The sequence below is a fragment of the Eschscholzia californica genome, unplaced genomic scaffold, assembly GCF_041429995.1.
Source record: "Eschscholzia californica isolate CP2 unplaced genomic scaffold, dmEscCali1.0.p SCAF_6, whole genome shotgun sequence".
Taxonomy (NCBI): domain Eukaryota; kingdom Viridiplantae; phylum Streptophyta; class Magnoliopsida; order Ranunculales; family Papaveraceae; genus Eschscholzia; species Eschscholzia californica.
Window position 1 is genome coordinate 36,635,588 of NW_028238483.1, and position 11,920 is coordinate 36,647,507.

General features: G+C 34.8%; 4 protein-coding genes and 1 non-coding gene across 7 annotated transcripts; 3 read left to right on the top strand and 2 right to left on the bottom strand.

The window, feature by feature from the left end:
- Positions 1-243: 243 nt before the first annotated feature.
- LOC147534286 (uncharacterized) lies at positions 244-1,251 on the bottom strand. Its single transcript, XM_086647065.1, has one exon. It carries the CDS (start codon positions 1,179-1,181, stop codon positions 375-377), a length of 807 nt encoding a protein of 268 aa, XP_086503191.1. The 5' UTR covers positions 1,182-1,251; the 3' UTR covers positions 244-374.
- LOC147534287 (uncharacterized) lies at positions 1,251-3,837 on the top strand. The gene is made up of 9 exons (XM_086647066.1): positions 1,251-1,645; positions 1,727-1,792; positions 1,883-1,988; positions 2,330-2,372; positions 2,476-2,548; positions 2,827-2,914; positions 3,212-3,268; positions 3,361-3,439; positions 3,522-3,837. The coding sequence occupies exons 1-9, from the start codon at positions 1,575-1,577 to the stop codon at positions 3,533-3,535; spliced, it is 597 nt and encodes a 198-aa protein (XP_086503192.1). The 5' UTR covers positions 1,251-1,574; the 3' UTR covers positions 3,536-3,837.
- A 333-nt stretch (positions 3,838-4,170) lies between these two features.
- Positions 4,171-4,242, top strand: TRNAG-UCC (transfer RNA glycine (anticodon UCC)). Its single transcript has one exon. It is a non-coding gene; the product is annotated as a tRNA-Gly (tRNA).
- Positions 4,243-5,053: 811 nt separating this feature from the next.
- LOC147534289 (protein ABIL1-like) lies at positions 5,054-8,629 on the bottom strand. The gene is made up of 12 exons (XM_086650703.1): positions 8,392-8,629; positions 7,823-7,905; positions 7,582-7,732; positions 6,915-7,014; positions 6,717-6,809; positions 6,562-6,607; positions 6,422-6,474; positions 6,171-6,277; positions 5,875-6,056; positions 5,726-5,778; positions 5,464-5,579; positions 5,054-5,351 (listed from the first exon to the last, which is right to left on the bottom strand). Exons 1-12 carry the CDS (start codon positions 8,482-8,484, stop codon positions 5,166-5,168), a joined length of 1,263 nt encoding a protein of 420 aa, XP_086506829.1. The 5' UTR covers positions 8,485-8,629; the 3' UTR covers positions 5,054-5,165.
- Positions 8,630-9,556: 927 nt separating this feature from the next.
- LOC147534290 (uncharacterized) lies at positions 9,557-11,671 on the top strand. Of its 3 annotated transcripts, none has more exons than XM_086650406.1 (4): positions 9,670-9,766; positions 10,042-10,378; positions 10,927-10,998; positions 11,275-11,671. In XM_086650406.1, exons 2-4 carry the CDS (start codon positions 10,221-10,223, stop codon positions 11,384-11,386), a joined length of 342 nt encoding a protein of 113 aa, XP_086506532.1. In that variant the 5' UTR covers positions 9,670-9,766; positions 10,042-10,220; the 3' UTR covers positions 11,387-11,671. The 3 variants fall into 3 exon arrangements, with proteins under 3 accessions (XP_086506530.1, XP_086506532.1, XP_086506531.1); XM_086650405.1 differs by having other exon boundaries at positions 9,764-9,962; XM_086650404.1 differs by having other exon boundaries at positions 9,557-10,378.
- Positions 11,672-11,920: the final 249 nt, after the last annotated feature.

Consider the following 11,920-nt stretch of genomic DNA (forward strand, 5'->3'; position numbering starts at 1 on the left):
CCTAATTTTTCAGCGAAAAACCGATTGAAATCCAAATAGACACGACAATTTGCTCAATAATACTGCAGGCCAACAATTACATGTTTGCCCTTTCTCAGTCTAACTAATAACAAGAAAGTGGAACAACAAAGTAACAGATAAAACTGCCACTAACTAACTACTTCAGTTACAAAAACAACTTCCAGAACTCAAAAACACAAAAAGAAAATCTCAAAAAAAAAGAAAAACAAAATTTCCTTGTGGCTTCCATACCGTCAGATTTACCAAATCTGATCAGATGAGAAGATATTCACCGTCCATCAAACTATTGAATTCCATCCAACCAACAAGAATCTAAAGATGGGAACCAGACAAGACTAGGAAATCTCTACCTCTTACTTATTTGACTTCTCATCTGACGGTATAGAAATATGAAGGTTTTGATCCGACGGACTTAAATGAATCTTCCTCTGAAAACCCAACCCGCATAGTAATCCTGATCCGTCCGATTTCTCTTGGTTTCCCGCTATTTTTCTCTTCCCATTAAAGTCTTTCAGAACCGTCGATGTCGTCGACCCAGATGAACATTCGGAATCAGAGAGACTGGATTCAGTAGAATCTTCACATGACTGAATCTCGAAAGAATTAACACGAGGAAGGTTTCCGGTAATAACAGGAACCCTAGGATTCTCCCGACGTTTTCTGTGATTGTCACCCATCAGATCACGGTAACCGATTGCTGTAATTCCAGTCATCCCCGATAAACCAGAGCCGTTAATCACCATAGCACCGACATTAAGAACACCTTGAAATCTGCCAGAGGGACGGCGGATTTGAAGAGCAGAAAAAGAAGGGACTCCAATTCCGGTACCGGAAATTGAAGAAGAAATCTCGGTACTAGACAGGCAATTACTGAGTAGTAAACGAACTGTTCCGATCAGATGATCTTTAATATAACCAGTTGCATAGATCTCGATGGAGACTCCAGATGTATCTTTTAAGAGAAAATCGGTGGGGGCTCGGAAAATAAATTTGTCATTCCAAGTTGGATTAACACCACCGACTTGATCAATTCTTGTGCGTAATTTGAAAGATGGATCGATCCAAGCGATGGCGTAAGTTCGAAGACGACGAGGGTTAGTGGAAGGAGGTTTGAGACCTTGAGCAGAGATCAAGTTGATCTCGAGTAAATGGGTTTCCATTTACTTAAATTCTTCTACTCTTTCTTGATTAGATTACTGAAAACCCCTAATTCGAGCAAGAAGAAGACAGTTGGTGTGAAGAACAGTAGTGAGAATTTATAAAGAAAATTCTAGAAAGAGAAAGGGTCGGCGGAAGATTAATAGAAGCTTCTTAATTAGCTGAGAGGGAATTAGGAAAGACGGTTAGAGGGGAAACGGGTTGTCGGGTTCGGACTCACTTAAATACGGGTCGGATTATGTTGCGGTAAAACAAGATATAATGCACGCGTGCGAGAAGCTTGTGTGACAGAGTTGGTCGTTTTCTTAGTTTTTAGGGTTTTAGGAATTCAAACGGAAACCTAATTGCGTTCTTATTGAATTCGAGAAAGAGATTTTTTTTTTTTGGAATTCAACATGGGGAAGGCTAAGAAATCTCCCAAGTTTGCAGTTATGAAGAGGTTGGTTAGCTCCAAAATGATTAAGAAGTAAGTTTCTTCTTCTTCAATCTCTTCTTACTCATTAATCCTCTTTCTATAGTCACTGACATACAAAATGTGATATCTCAGACATAAAGAAGATGTTCTAAACCCTAATAAGAAAGATCTTCAAAAAGAAAAATTACCCAGAAACGTGTAAGCCTCTTTACTTCTCTCTCTCTTGACTCTTGTTTCTTTATGGTATAAATTTCTCATTTTTTATATGCTTTCATGGTGAAATTACAGGCCTAATGTTTCGTCTGCTCTCTTCTTTAAGCACAATACTGCTTTAGGACCGCCTTATAGAGTTTTGGTTGATACTAACTTTATCAATTTCTCTATTCAGAATAAGGTGATATTTCTTCCATTGAAATCTTAATAAGAGCTAAATCTATAGGATTTGAATTTGGTTAAGAACTTAAGTTTTTCTTTTTGGCCATACAACTTAGTTAATTTTTATTCCATGTTACTGTCAATGGCTGATTCTACAATTAGGGTTCCACATTCTTCAACAAATAGTTGATTTAATTTGTTTTTTTACCAACTTTGAAGTAAATGATAGATTAACTAAGTTGAATTGGTTTGCTTTCTGGGGTATATTCTTACTTTTCTTTAGATTAGTCATGATCGATATCGAAGAGCTCGTTTGATCTAATTATCATCATTGACTTGTTTTGGTTTATACATATATAGTTGGATTTGGAGAAAGCTATGATGGATTGTTTGTATGCAAAATGTGAGTTTCAAAGCTTTCTTTCTTTCTCTTTCCCTTTTCAATTTGTATTCTTCTTGTTGTCTTTGTATTGATTCATTTACCCTCTATTCATCTTGTTATCAAGGCACTCCATGTATCACAGATTGTGTCATGGCTGAGCTCGAGATGCTGGGTCAAAAGTATCGTGTTGCGTTGAGGTACATTTTACTCGATCCATTTTGGGGATCTATTAGTTTTTCAAATAGGGTGATCTAGTTACCCTTTCATACGTGAAGGACTGTGAATCTGAATTTCTAAGTGCTATGGAGTTTTTATCTTTGCCCAGTCTAAAAGTCGAATATACTATACCTAATCCACAATTGATATTGAAGTTTCTATAGTATAATGGGAAAGACTGGTGTGCATGCATGTCTATATTGTTATGGGTTTAGGGTTTGTGTCCGACCTCTTTATAATGTCATTAACACTTCTATAGGATTGCGAAGGATCCCCGGTTCGAGAGACTCCCTTGCACTCATAAAGGAACATATGCTGATGACTGCATGGTTGAGAGAGTTACCCAGGTAAAAATTAACGTCCTCTACTCCGTGTTTCTTATTATTTTGGCTTCCATCATATATTCTCATATAAGAGTGGCCATGCAGTATATGCTCAAGAATTCCGCAAATTATTTTATTCGTTTATGTATAAATCCTTCTATCGGTCATGTGGTCGTGTTCTTGATATGAATATGTGTGTTCCACATTCCTTTTCTTTTGTTCTGTGCTTCTTTTCCCATTGTCGTCTAGTTTCTCCTACTGTGATTATCTCTAAACCCTCGTCACCCATTACTTATGCTTCGATTGTTTTACTTGATTCAGCACAAGTGCTATATAGTTGCTACCTGTGATAGAGACTTGAAGCGTAGAATCCGCAAGGTACTAGAAATCACTAAACATCTAAATACTCAATTGAACGACTATTCACGAATCTTTCATCCCTATTCATGAATTTGCTTGGTTTCAAGCAGATTCCTGGTGTCCCAATCATGTACATTACTCAACATAAATACTCAATTGAACGACTACCTGAAGCAACCATTGGTGGAGGTAAGCCACGATAACTAGTCAAGATTTTCTTACTTATTTGGCATTTATAACCAACCCAAACTTGATTTCTGTTTTGTCACAGCTCCAAGATTTTGAGGCGAAGATGTGTCATCCATCCCGAGAGATGAATTGATTTGCTTATGGTTTCTGACGAACCATTTCAGAAACCATCTTTGTACTTAAAGCTAGAGAAAAACATTAAGTTTGAGGATTTAATTTCGTAGTAGTTTTTCGAGTGTGACTGTAACTGTCGATGTACTGACTACAATTTATTTGGAGAATGCAGATTTGTGTTTTTTTTAAGTTATATCAATACACAATCTAGTTTTATGATGTCACAAGTGTTCTTGTTATACAACAATTTATTTAAATGATACTCTTATGTGCTGTTTGTTTTCTCCCAAGTCTAAATCTGAAATCTAAACTAATCTATGTGTGTAATTTACGTGTATAGCTTGAATATTTGTATGTGTTTATTTCTAAATTTAGATCTTGAAACGATCGTTCTTTGTCAAATTCAGACTCGTTTTATTAGCTGAAATTATATGCATTTGATACAAATAATTGTTTCAAAATTGATAAAAATATGAAAAATAACTAAATTATATATGTAAAGCTAATTCGGAACCTGTTTAGGAAAAAAAACAAATACCACTTGGTCTTTTTCTTGTGAATAATGGTAAAGTGTCTCAATATAAATACATTAGTTTTAAAATCAGTAATGTCAAGAAGCGTTTGTAGTCCAACGGTTAGGATAATTGCCTTCCAAGCAATAGACCCGGGTTCGACTCCCGGCTAACGCATTGTATTCTGTTTTTTGTTTGTGTCCTTCTTGCAATTATATATATGTTTTTCAATCCATGGCATTTACCCGTGGTAAGTGTATTTTTACTCCTCCACATCAAGTCATCGGCTCATACTCAGCTGCTGTTTTGGTGCTCATTCTAGGACTTAGTTCATTTTAGCTATTGATTCTTTACATCTTATGGTATAGACACATGAAGAGGGTGGAATAAGCTTGTAAATGAATGCCATGGAAATAAGAAACTCATACAAATGACTCAAGTGAACCCTAAAATCCAAATTAACAACCCTTCTATAGGTCATGAACAAATATTTATAAATTAGATGAGCTAAATCTAGAGGGTAAACTACGGCCTGAAAATTTTCAACTCACGGTCTCTCAATAATTTAGAAGGGTGCTACAAGCTCTTGTGCTATGTCAAAAATTCATCTTGAAATAGTCCATGAGAGAGCAAAATGCATCTGGTTTACGGATTTCCCTTACAAATTGGATTCTCATGCCATTATTTTAAACAACATATAATGAGAATCCGAAATAGTTCTTGAGATAATTATTTCATGGGAGTTATGCAAGATTAAGGTTGGTGTATTTAAAACAACATTTAAGATTTTTTTATGTCGGCGGTAGCTTTTCCTATGATGTACTGAGCCTATATCCAAGTCATGATTAATTTCCTTAGTTCTTAAAGTTAAGTCTCTTCACATCCTACCGAGATACGTTGGAATGACATGATCAAGTTGTTTAGTAAACACACTACTAAAAGGAACCTAAAAACGTGCGCAAATGCAAGATTGTGGATGGCAATGGACTTTATTCAAATTGCATAATTCAAATGTGGTCTACATTCACTGAGAAGATCGATAATAACATTCATAATCTGATATGTTTATTGCTATTTATCACATGACACTAATCTCTATTTTATTTTTTTCTATTTAGAAAGGAAAATCCTGGAAGACTATTGGCATTCAGTTGTCTGGTTTTTTGTTTAGCAAGGAATTCAGACAGCGCTACTTTGCTATGACCAGGTACTTGTTTAATCTTCCGATATGCTTTGTCGAACGATTTGTGTGTTGTTCTTGATTTCAAGTCTTCTCCCAAATTATCCTGCAAATAAGAAAAAAATCCGACACTAAGTTTTTTTTTTGTTGAAGTAAACACTAAGTTAGTTGGATCCTCAATATTGTACTAAAGATGGTTATGTTATGGACGAGCTTACCGGTTTAGTGACACGAAGCGATGGAAGACCTACATTTGGAGCAGGTTTAGTAGGAGCCGAGTGGTTTCGAATATTTTGACTGGATGCAGAATTTGTTGAATCAGAATCTTCACCATCTAGAATTATAAAGAGTGGCTAAAATGAGAAATTATAACTTATTTATGGCAGAAAATACGATAACAAGTAACCGCTTCAAATAGTAAGGGAAGGAAAGTTAAATATTTGGGCCATAGTCGGGCATAGGATTCTGGATAGTAAATACCTCGCGGCTGAAAGACTCTAACAGTTGCTCCCGCGGCTCTTGAGTCTTGGAAGCTAAACGATAATGTCGAAACCACTTAGTTCGTGCATACCCGAGGACATGTTAGGAACCATATATAAACCACGGAAACTAAATTCCATCGGGATTACCTTACTAACTGCTTTCGAGTCCATTTGAAGGAATACTTAGTTTCGGGTGATAAATTCCACTGAAACTTTTTTGATGGTGGACTTGCTAAACTAAATGAATCAAGATTACTTAGTTGAGTAGCCTCCTCCGCTATATTCCTCCCAGATGCATTATTGACTGATCTCGAGACCCTCAAATTCTCCTGCAAGTACGAAAAATTTGATCATTAGTTTTCAGACCCAAAAAAAGGAAAACCTGCATATGAAAGTATCATAAGGTTTTCTTTTCTTGTTACTTATGTTAAATTTAGCATTACCCTCCCTGTGACACCAACTGATTGCCGAGTTATATTTGAAGCAGGTCCTCTAATAGATGAGTGATATTGGCGAGATAACGGATTTGATGAAATAGTCTCCCCATCATCTAGAGTTACAAAAATAACATAAAGAAAATACTACTTGTTTCATAAACGAGATTTGAATTGAAATGTAGATAAAAAAAGTTCCAAGAGTCAGAAACGTGAGAACTAGGTATTTCACAACACTACCACTGCGTAAGGGAAAATACCTAGCAGCTGAAAGGTTCCAACAATTGCTCTTGGAGCTTTCGGCATTGTGGTTCTGCACAATCATGTCGAAAACTTTAGCCCCCGGGGACACTTTAGAAACCATAACTTTGGAAGTTAAACGCGAGTAAGACTAAATTACCTTGTCGACTGATTTTGAGTACCATGATGGAAGGAAGATATAGTTTCTGATACAATATGCCAAGATAGATATTCGAAGTTATTATTCATCTAAATAGAAGAAGAACAAAAAAAATTAGAGGGTACTAAATGAAGTTGGTCACTATAAGAGTTTACCTGCATGATAAATGAGTGGTTTTGCTTGAAGAAGTTTCTGCCTTGCATCCATCTCTATTTGTGGGCTAAAGTGAACGTCATTATTCGGAAAATCTAGTTTGGAGGATCAATTAACAGAAAATCAAGCAATCTATGATTTCTCCTACTGTTTTTTTAGTCACCAACTAATACAATGAAACTAACAGATTTGGGACTTACTTGGTAATATATAATGCTTATGGTGTCTTGGAATGACTGGTAACAAATGATGCTGCTTTAGACCTCTTCTGTTCATGTAAGTCTGGCAAGTAAGAAGTTCCTGATATTACCAAGATCTTTCAGACATTACTCATGAGCACTTGTCTTATATATTGGCTAGGCCTTTTAGATTGGTTTGGCCCCTAGACAGGCTACATGGAGAAACTGAAGTCTAGGTTGGTCTCATGCTAAGGAAAACCTAGGTGGTACCTAAATCAAGGGCACTATGACTAGTATAAAGACAGGTGTTACATCAAATGGTAATAAGAAGGGTCTCTTATGGTGATGGATTATGCGTAAAACATTCATGAATCCCAAAGACTCATTCCGTCATCCAAACACACCATTAGTCCCACATTGCTTAACTAGAAAGGCCTCCCAAACTTGGGTACAAAACTCCTTTCTCTTAATATAATCTAGGCCTTTTAGGTTGGGTCGGCATCTGGATCATGGAAAACCCTATGGGGTTGTCGCATAAGAAATAAATGTACCTTGAGGAAACAAGACTAGTGGGCCTTGATTGTGCCTTAATCAAGAACAATATGACTAAAGACAAAGGTGGTACATAATTCACTGCTGTCAGAAATACAAAGATCGCAAATTCAAACTAGATGTGAAAAATAGATACCCGATTTAGGGATGTAAATTTTAGTTCCATTGATGAGATATCTAGTGTTTGTTGTTCAATGAGATCGGTTAGTTCATATGTAACCATTCCAAGGTGGTCAATAGTATTGACAAGGGCTCCTGTTGCATAGTCTTTCACATGCTCCATTACCCTGGCACACAAAAAAACCTAATTGGTTGTTGCTTGACATCTGATTAAAGTGATGAGCAAATTGTGTAGTTATTCAGAAGTATACTCTTACATCTTTTTCTGCTCACCGTTGTGATAAGATTGTTCGCAGTATTCAGCGGCAGAATAAAGTTCATGCCTTAAGCTCTTTAAATCCTAAAACGTTAAAAGATAAACCGGGAAAAGAAAATTAAACTTGAATCAAATAATATTTGTGGTAAAAAACGGAGCACTGGGACCATGGTAAAGGAATTTCCCATGACTATGTTATAATAATCACTAAAATAAATTATTATAATTATAAAAAACCATTTTTGTACGGTTAAATAACCTTTTCACCTTAAAATGAAAATACTAATAAATTGATAAGCTATTAGAATGAGTTTGCTTCACTGTTTTTATCGTTATAACCCTTTTTTATTCACCTTCCCCAATATTTGAGTTTGTTAAAATAGTAAAAATAAATCATAGCTCAAATTACACAATTAAATTGCATAAAAATTTGATTTTAGATTTTAAAAACAAACAATACATCAAATCAATCATACTTCCATGATTCCATCCCAAATTCAAATTAACTTTTAAACAAAAACGACTCAGTCTTAAAGATTAAAAAAAAGTAAACATGAGGGAGAAACTAACACTTAAAGCATGAATGAAGCTCTTGCTGGTTTCCATGGAAAAATCATCCAAGTTCTTATCTGATTGTTGTTGAATTTCATATTCTTTTTTCATAACAATAAGATTCAAAGTGAGAGGTTTTCTTTTTATTTGAGAAATGTTGGATTAGGAGTATTATAGCCCTAGAAGTTTGAAAAAAATAAAGAAAGAAAGATTAGAGGAAGATTTGAAGTAATTAACTATTAGAATATTTGTGATTAGAAGGGAAGTTCATAAGGTAGAGAGCAGATATGGAATATTTGTTATTAGAAGATCTTGGAGATTTATTTTCAACAATGGTGATATGCCATGTGGGAATCCCGGCGACGTGACGCGCCACCTGGACATATCATCTGACTTGTGTTTTCAAGCATAGATGGAATTGGACGAATTTCATATATGGTCCATTGAATTTACCTTAATTACAATAGCCGGTTTTTCATAAAATCATGTACTAATATTTTCAACATATTGTCTTGCCAGACACGTTCATTGCGAAAGTAATACATAAATTTCTTACTAACTAAAGAGAGGTAATATTTTCATTAAATTGTTTACCATGGGAATTGCTTTAAAATTTCCCATTATATTATAGATACATTTCGTTTGCAAGTAATACTTGGAGATTTTAATCTTAAATATTTTGTTTCTATTCTAATAAATCACGTGTGGTGTGCTTACATATATTGAGGTATGAAGACGATGGTTATAACTTATTAGACATCCCTTATTGGATAATGTCATTGATGACTTATATGATTAGGTGAAAAGAACCATATTTTTTTTAATCTCGTCCACCTAATGTATGAAGATTAGACGATTGCTACAGAATCACCTCAAATATACCAAGTCAAATTCGTTATTTGAAATATATATTTTCATTTTCAAAACTACAATACTCTACCAAGTTTTTAAAGATCAAGATTGCATATATTATAGAGAAATAGAACATATTTTATAAAATAGATGTAGCTGGGGTAGCTAGAAAATATCCAAGGGCACAAAATAACTTTCTCTAAAGACGTTTACAAAGTAATCTTGTAATTCCGAGAGACGATGCATCCTCGCATACGACGATAGAGGTTACCAGTCTAGGCTAAGCGCCTAAGCCGAATCTAGGTCTACGTTAATATATTTAAGGGAAAATGGTTGTTTAGGTTCAAAAAATTATGATAATAACTAAAAAAAGCCTAGACTTTTTTCTATTAGGTAGAAATTACCAGATTATTATGAGTAGTGATATATTAAGTCTAATATAATATGAATAATTAGTAGAAAGGTCATTTTTAATTTTTCTCATTCCAAAAGTGCCCTTGCTCCTTAAAGTTCACGTTCTCTCTGCAAGCCGAAATTTAGGGTTTTTTCTTGTTGCTCTTCCCCTTCTCCGATTCTTCTTTTTCTTCTTCAATTTCTGGAACCCACAAACTTGAATAATGGATGAATTATCTGCTTCTTTGATGAAAAATTGAAAACAAAACCTATAGAGAAAGGAGAAATTCCAGTTTATGGTTTATTTGAGAATTTTAGGGATTCTAGAGATAATGAATTATACAGTAAACATTTGAGTGTTGTGTTTACTTGAGGATTTTAGGGTTTTCTTATGCATGTCTGAGAGATTTTTTGCTTTTGTAGGTTTAAGTTGGATTCAAAACTGGCGTATTCAGAGGACAAGTAATGGCGGATCTGTATAGTTTTATCCAATCTTTGAGATTTGAAATTAAGGTGATTTTATCAGGGTTAGGATTTGAGTTTGAAGAAGAAAAGGAAGAAGAAGATAAAAGTTGTTGTGAGAAATTCTTGGTGTTGGAAGCATGCTGAGTGTGGCACGACTATATCTTCCGTCAGACATTCAGATTGTTGGTTGTGAGCTTACGCCCTACTTACTACTGTGGCGACCTGATGGTTCTCTTACTAATGAAGATGGTTCTGAATCTGCTCCAATTGATGGTTACTACCTGAGGTATAAGTGGTGAGTATCATTTCCTACTCTTTCTCTCTAAGATTTTTTATGTTCGATCCCCATTTCTTTTGCTTCTTGATTCTTGAAACTTCCCTGAAATTGTTTGACATCCATGCATGTGTTAATTAATTCTAGAATCATAAAAAAAACTTTGATTTTACATATTAATCTTGTTTTGATGGTTGTTTGTTGGTCATGATAATGCTGGTTCATGTTGTGATGTCTAATAAGAAAAGTTAAGAAGGTAGTAGGGATCAGATCTAATAAGAAAAGTACAGCTAAAGAGAGTAGCCATCAATTTTACTTTGTTAATTCTTAGTGGTTTATCTAACATACACAAATTTGTTCTTTATTTTGCATTTCTATTTGTGTGTTTAGATGATTAGAATTTTTTGTTCAATTCAAATAGATAACTTCATTCTGAATTTTGGATAGTTCAAGTGTGAGGGTAATCAAGTTAAATATTGATTGGTGCGGGATAAGATCGATTTTAGATTAGTTGACTATGAATTTCTTTTCTGTCGTCTTTCTTTATTGTGGTTACCTTTCACTTACAGGGAAGTTTATGTGGTGTCAATCGTTTGGTCTTTTCCTGCTGTTGTAACCAATCTACTGGATCTCACAAGACTGTGAGTACCTTCTTCAAAATTGGTGCTTTTTCTATTATGTTGTGGCTTGTGCAAGTTCTGTTCACAGGTTGTGGTCCATTAGTTTAATTTTATATGATTTATCAATAAAAGAAATTGTTGTTCGATTTGAAAGTTTTAATCTGAATCTGTAACCAGGCCTATCAAGATAATAAAGAAGTTGTCCGGCAATAAAAGACGTGATAGACAAAGTGGAACGTTACTCCATTCATATAACAAGATACTTTACTTACTTTTGTTCTTTTTTTTAAATGCCAGGGATCTTCATTACTATTACAAGTTGACTGGGCCAATCCCTCCACAAGTTGGAGAAGATTTCTCTGCGTACTATAAGAGTGGTTGTAGACTTCTAAAGACTAAGGAGAGATGATTTTTTGAAACCTTAGATAGAAGATTCATTAACTAAATGTTAAAAAATTATGTTTCCCAACTCTCAGGGTGTCAAAGAGACTAAGGCTCGCAGGGAGGAAAGGTTCAATACCGGCAGGAACATGAGGTTCTTCACCAAGCTTAGGTATTCTAAGAACAAATAGAGAAAAAAAACTTTTGCTGAACTTGATGTCTCTTTGTTTTCTGCTTCAAATGTCACCTGCTTTGTTTGAAATGACACTTACATTATGAGAAAGTATAGTTACTTTGATCTGCTTCGTGTAAAGTGGTCTTGTTCACTTGTTTCATTACTTTTAAAGTAGTTCATATTGGCTTTGGTTCAAAATATGTGTTAGGCTTACAACAATGGACTATACTAAACTTGATTCAACAGTTATCGGGCTTATCACATCGTCTTGATATAGCAATGCCTTGTAACGACATGTTTGCAGTTTACATTATGCAAACACATGTTTGCAAAACAGATTGTTGCAAACACATGTTTGCAAAACTTGTTTGCAAACACCTATTTGCA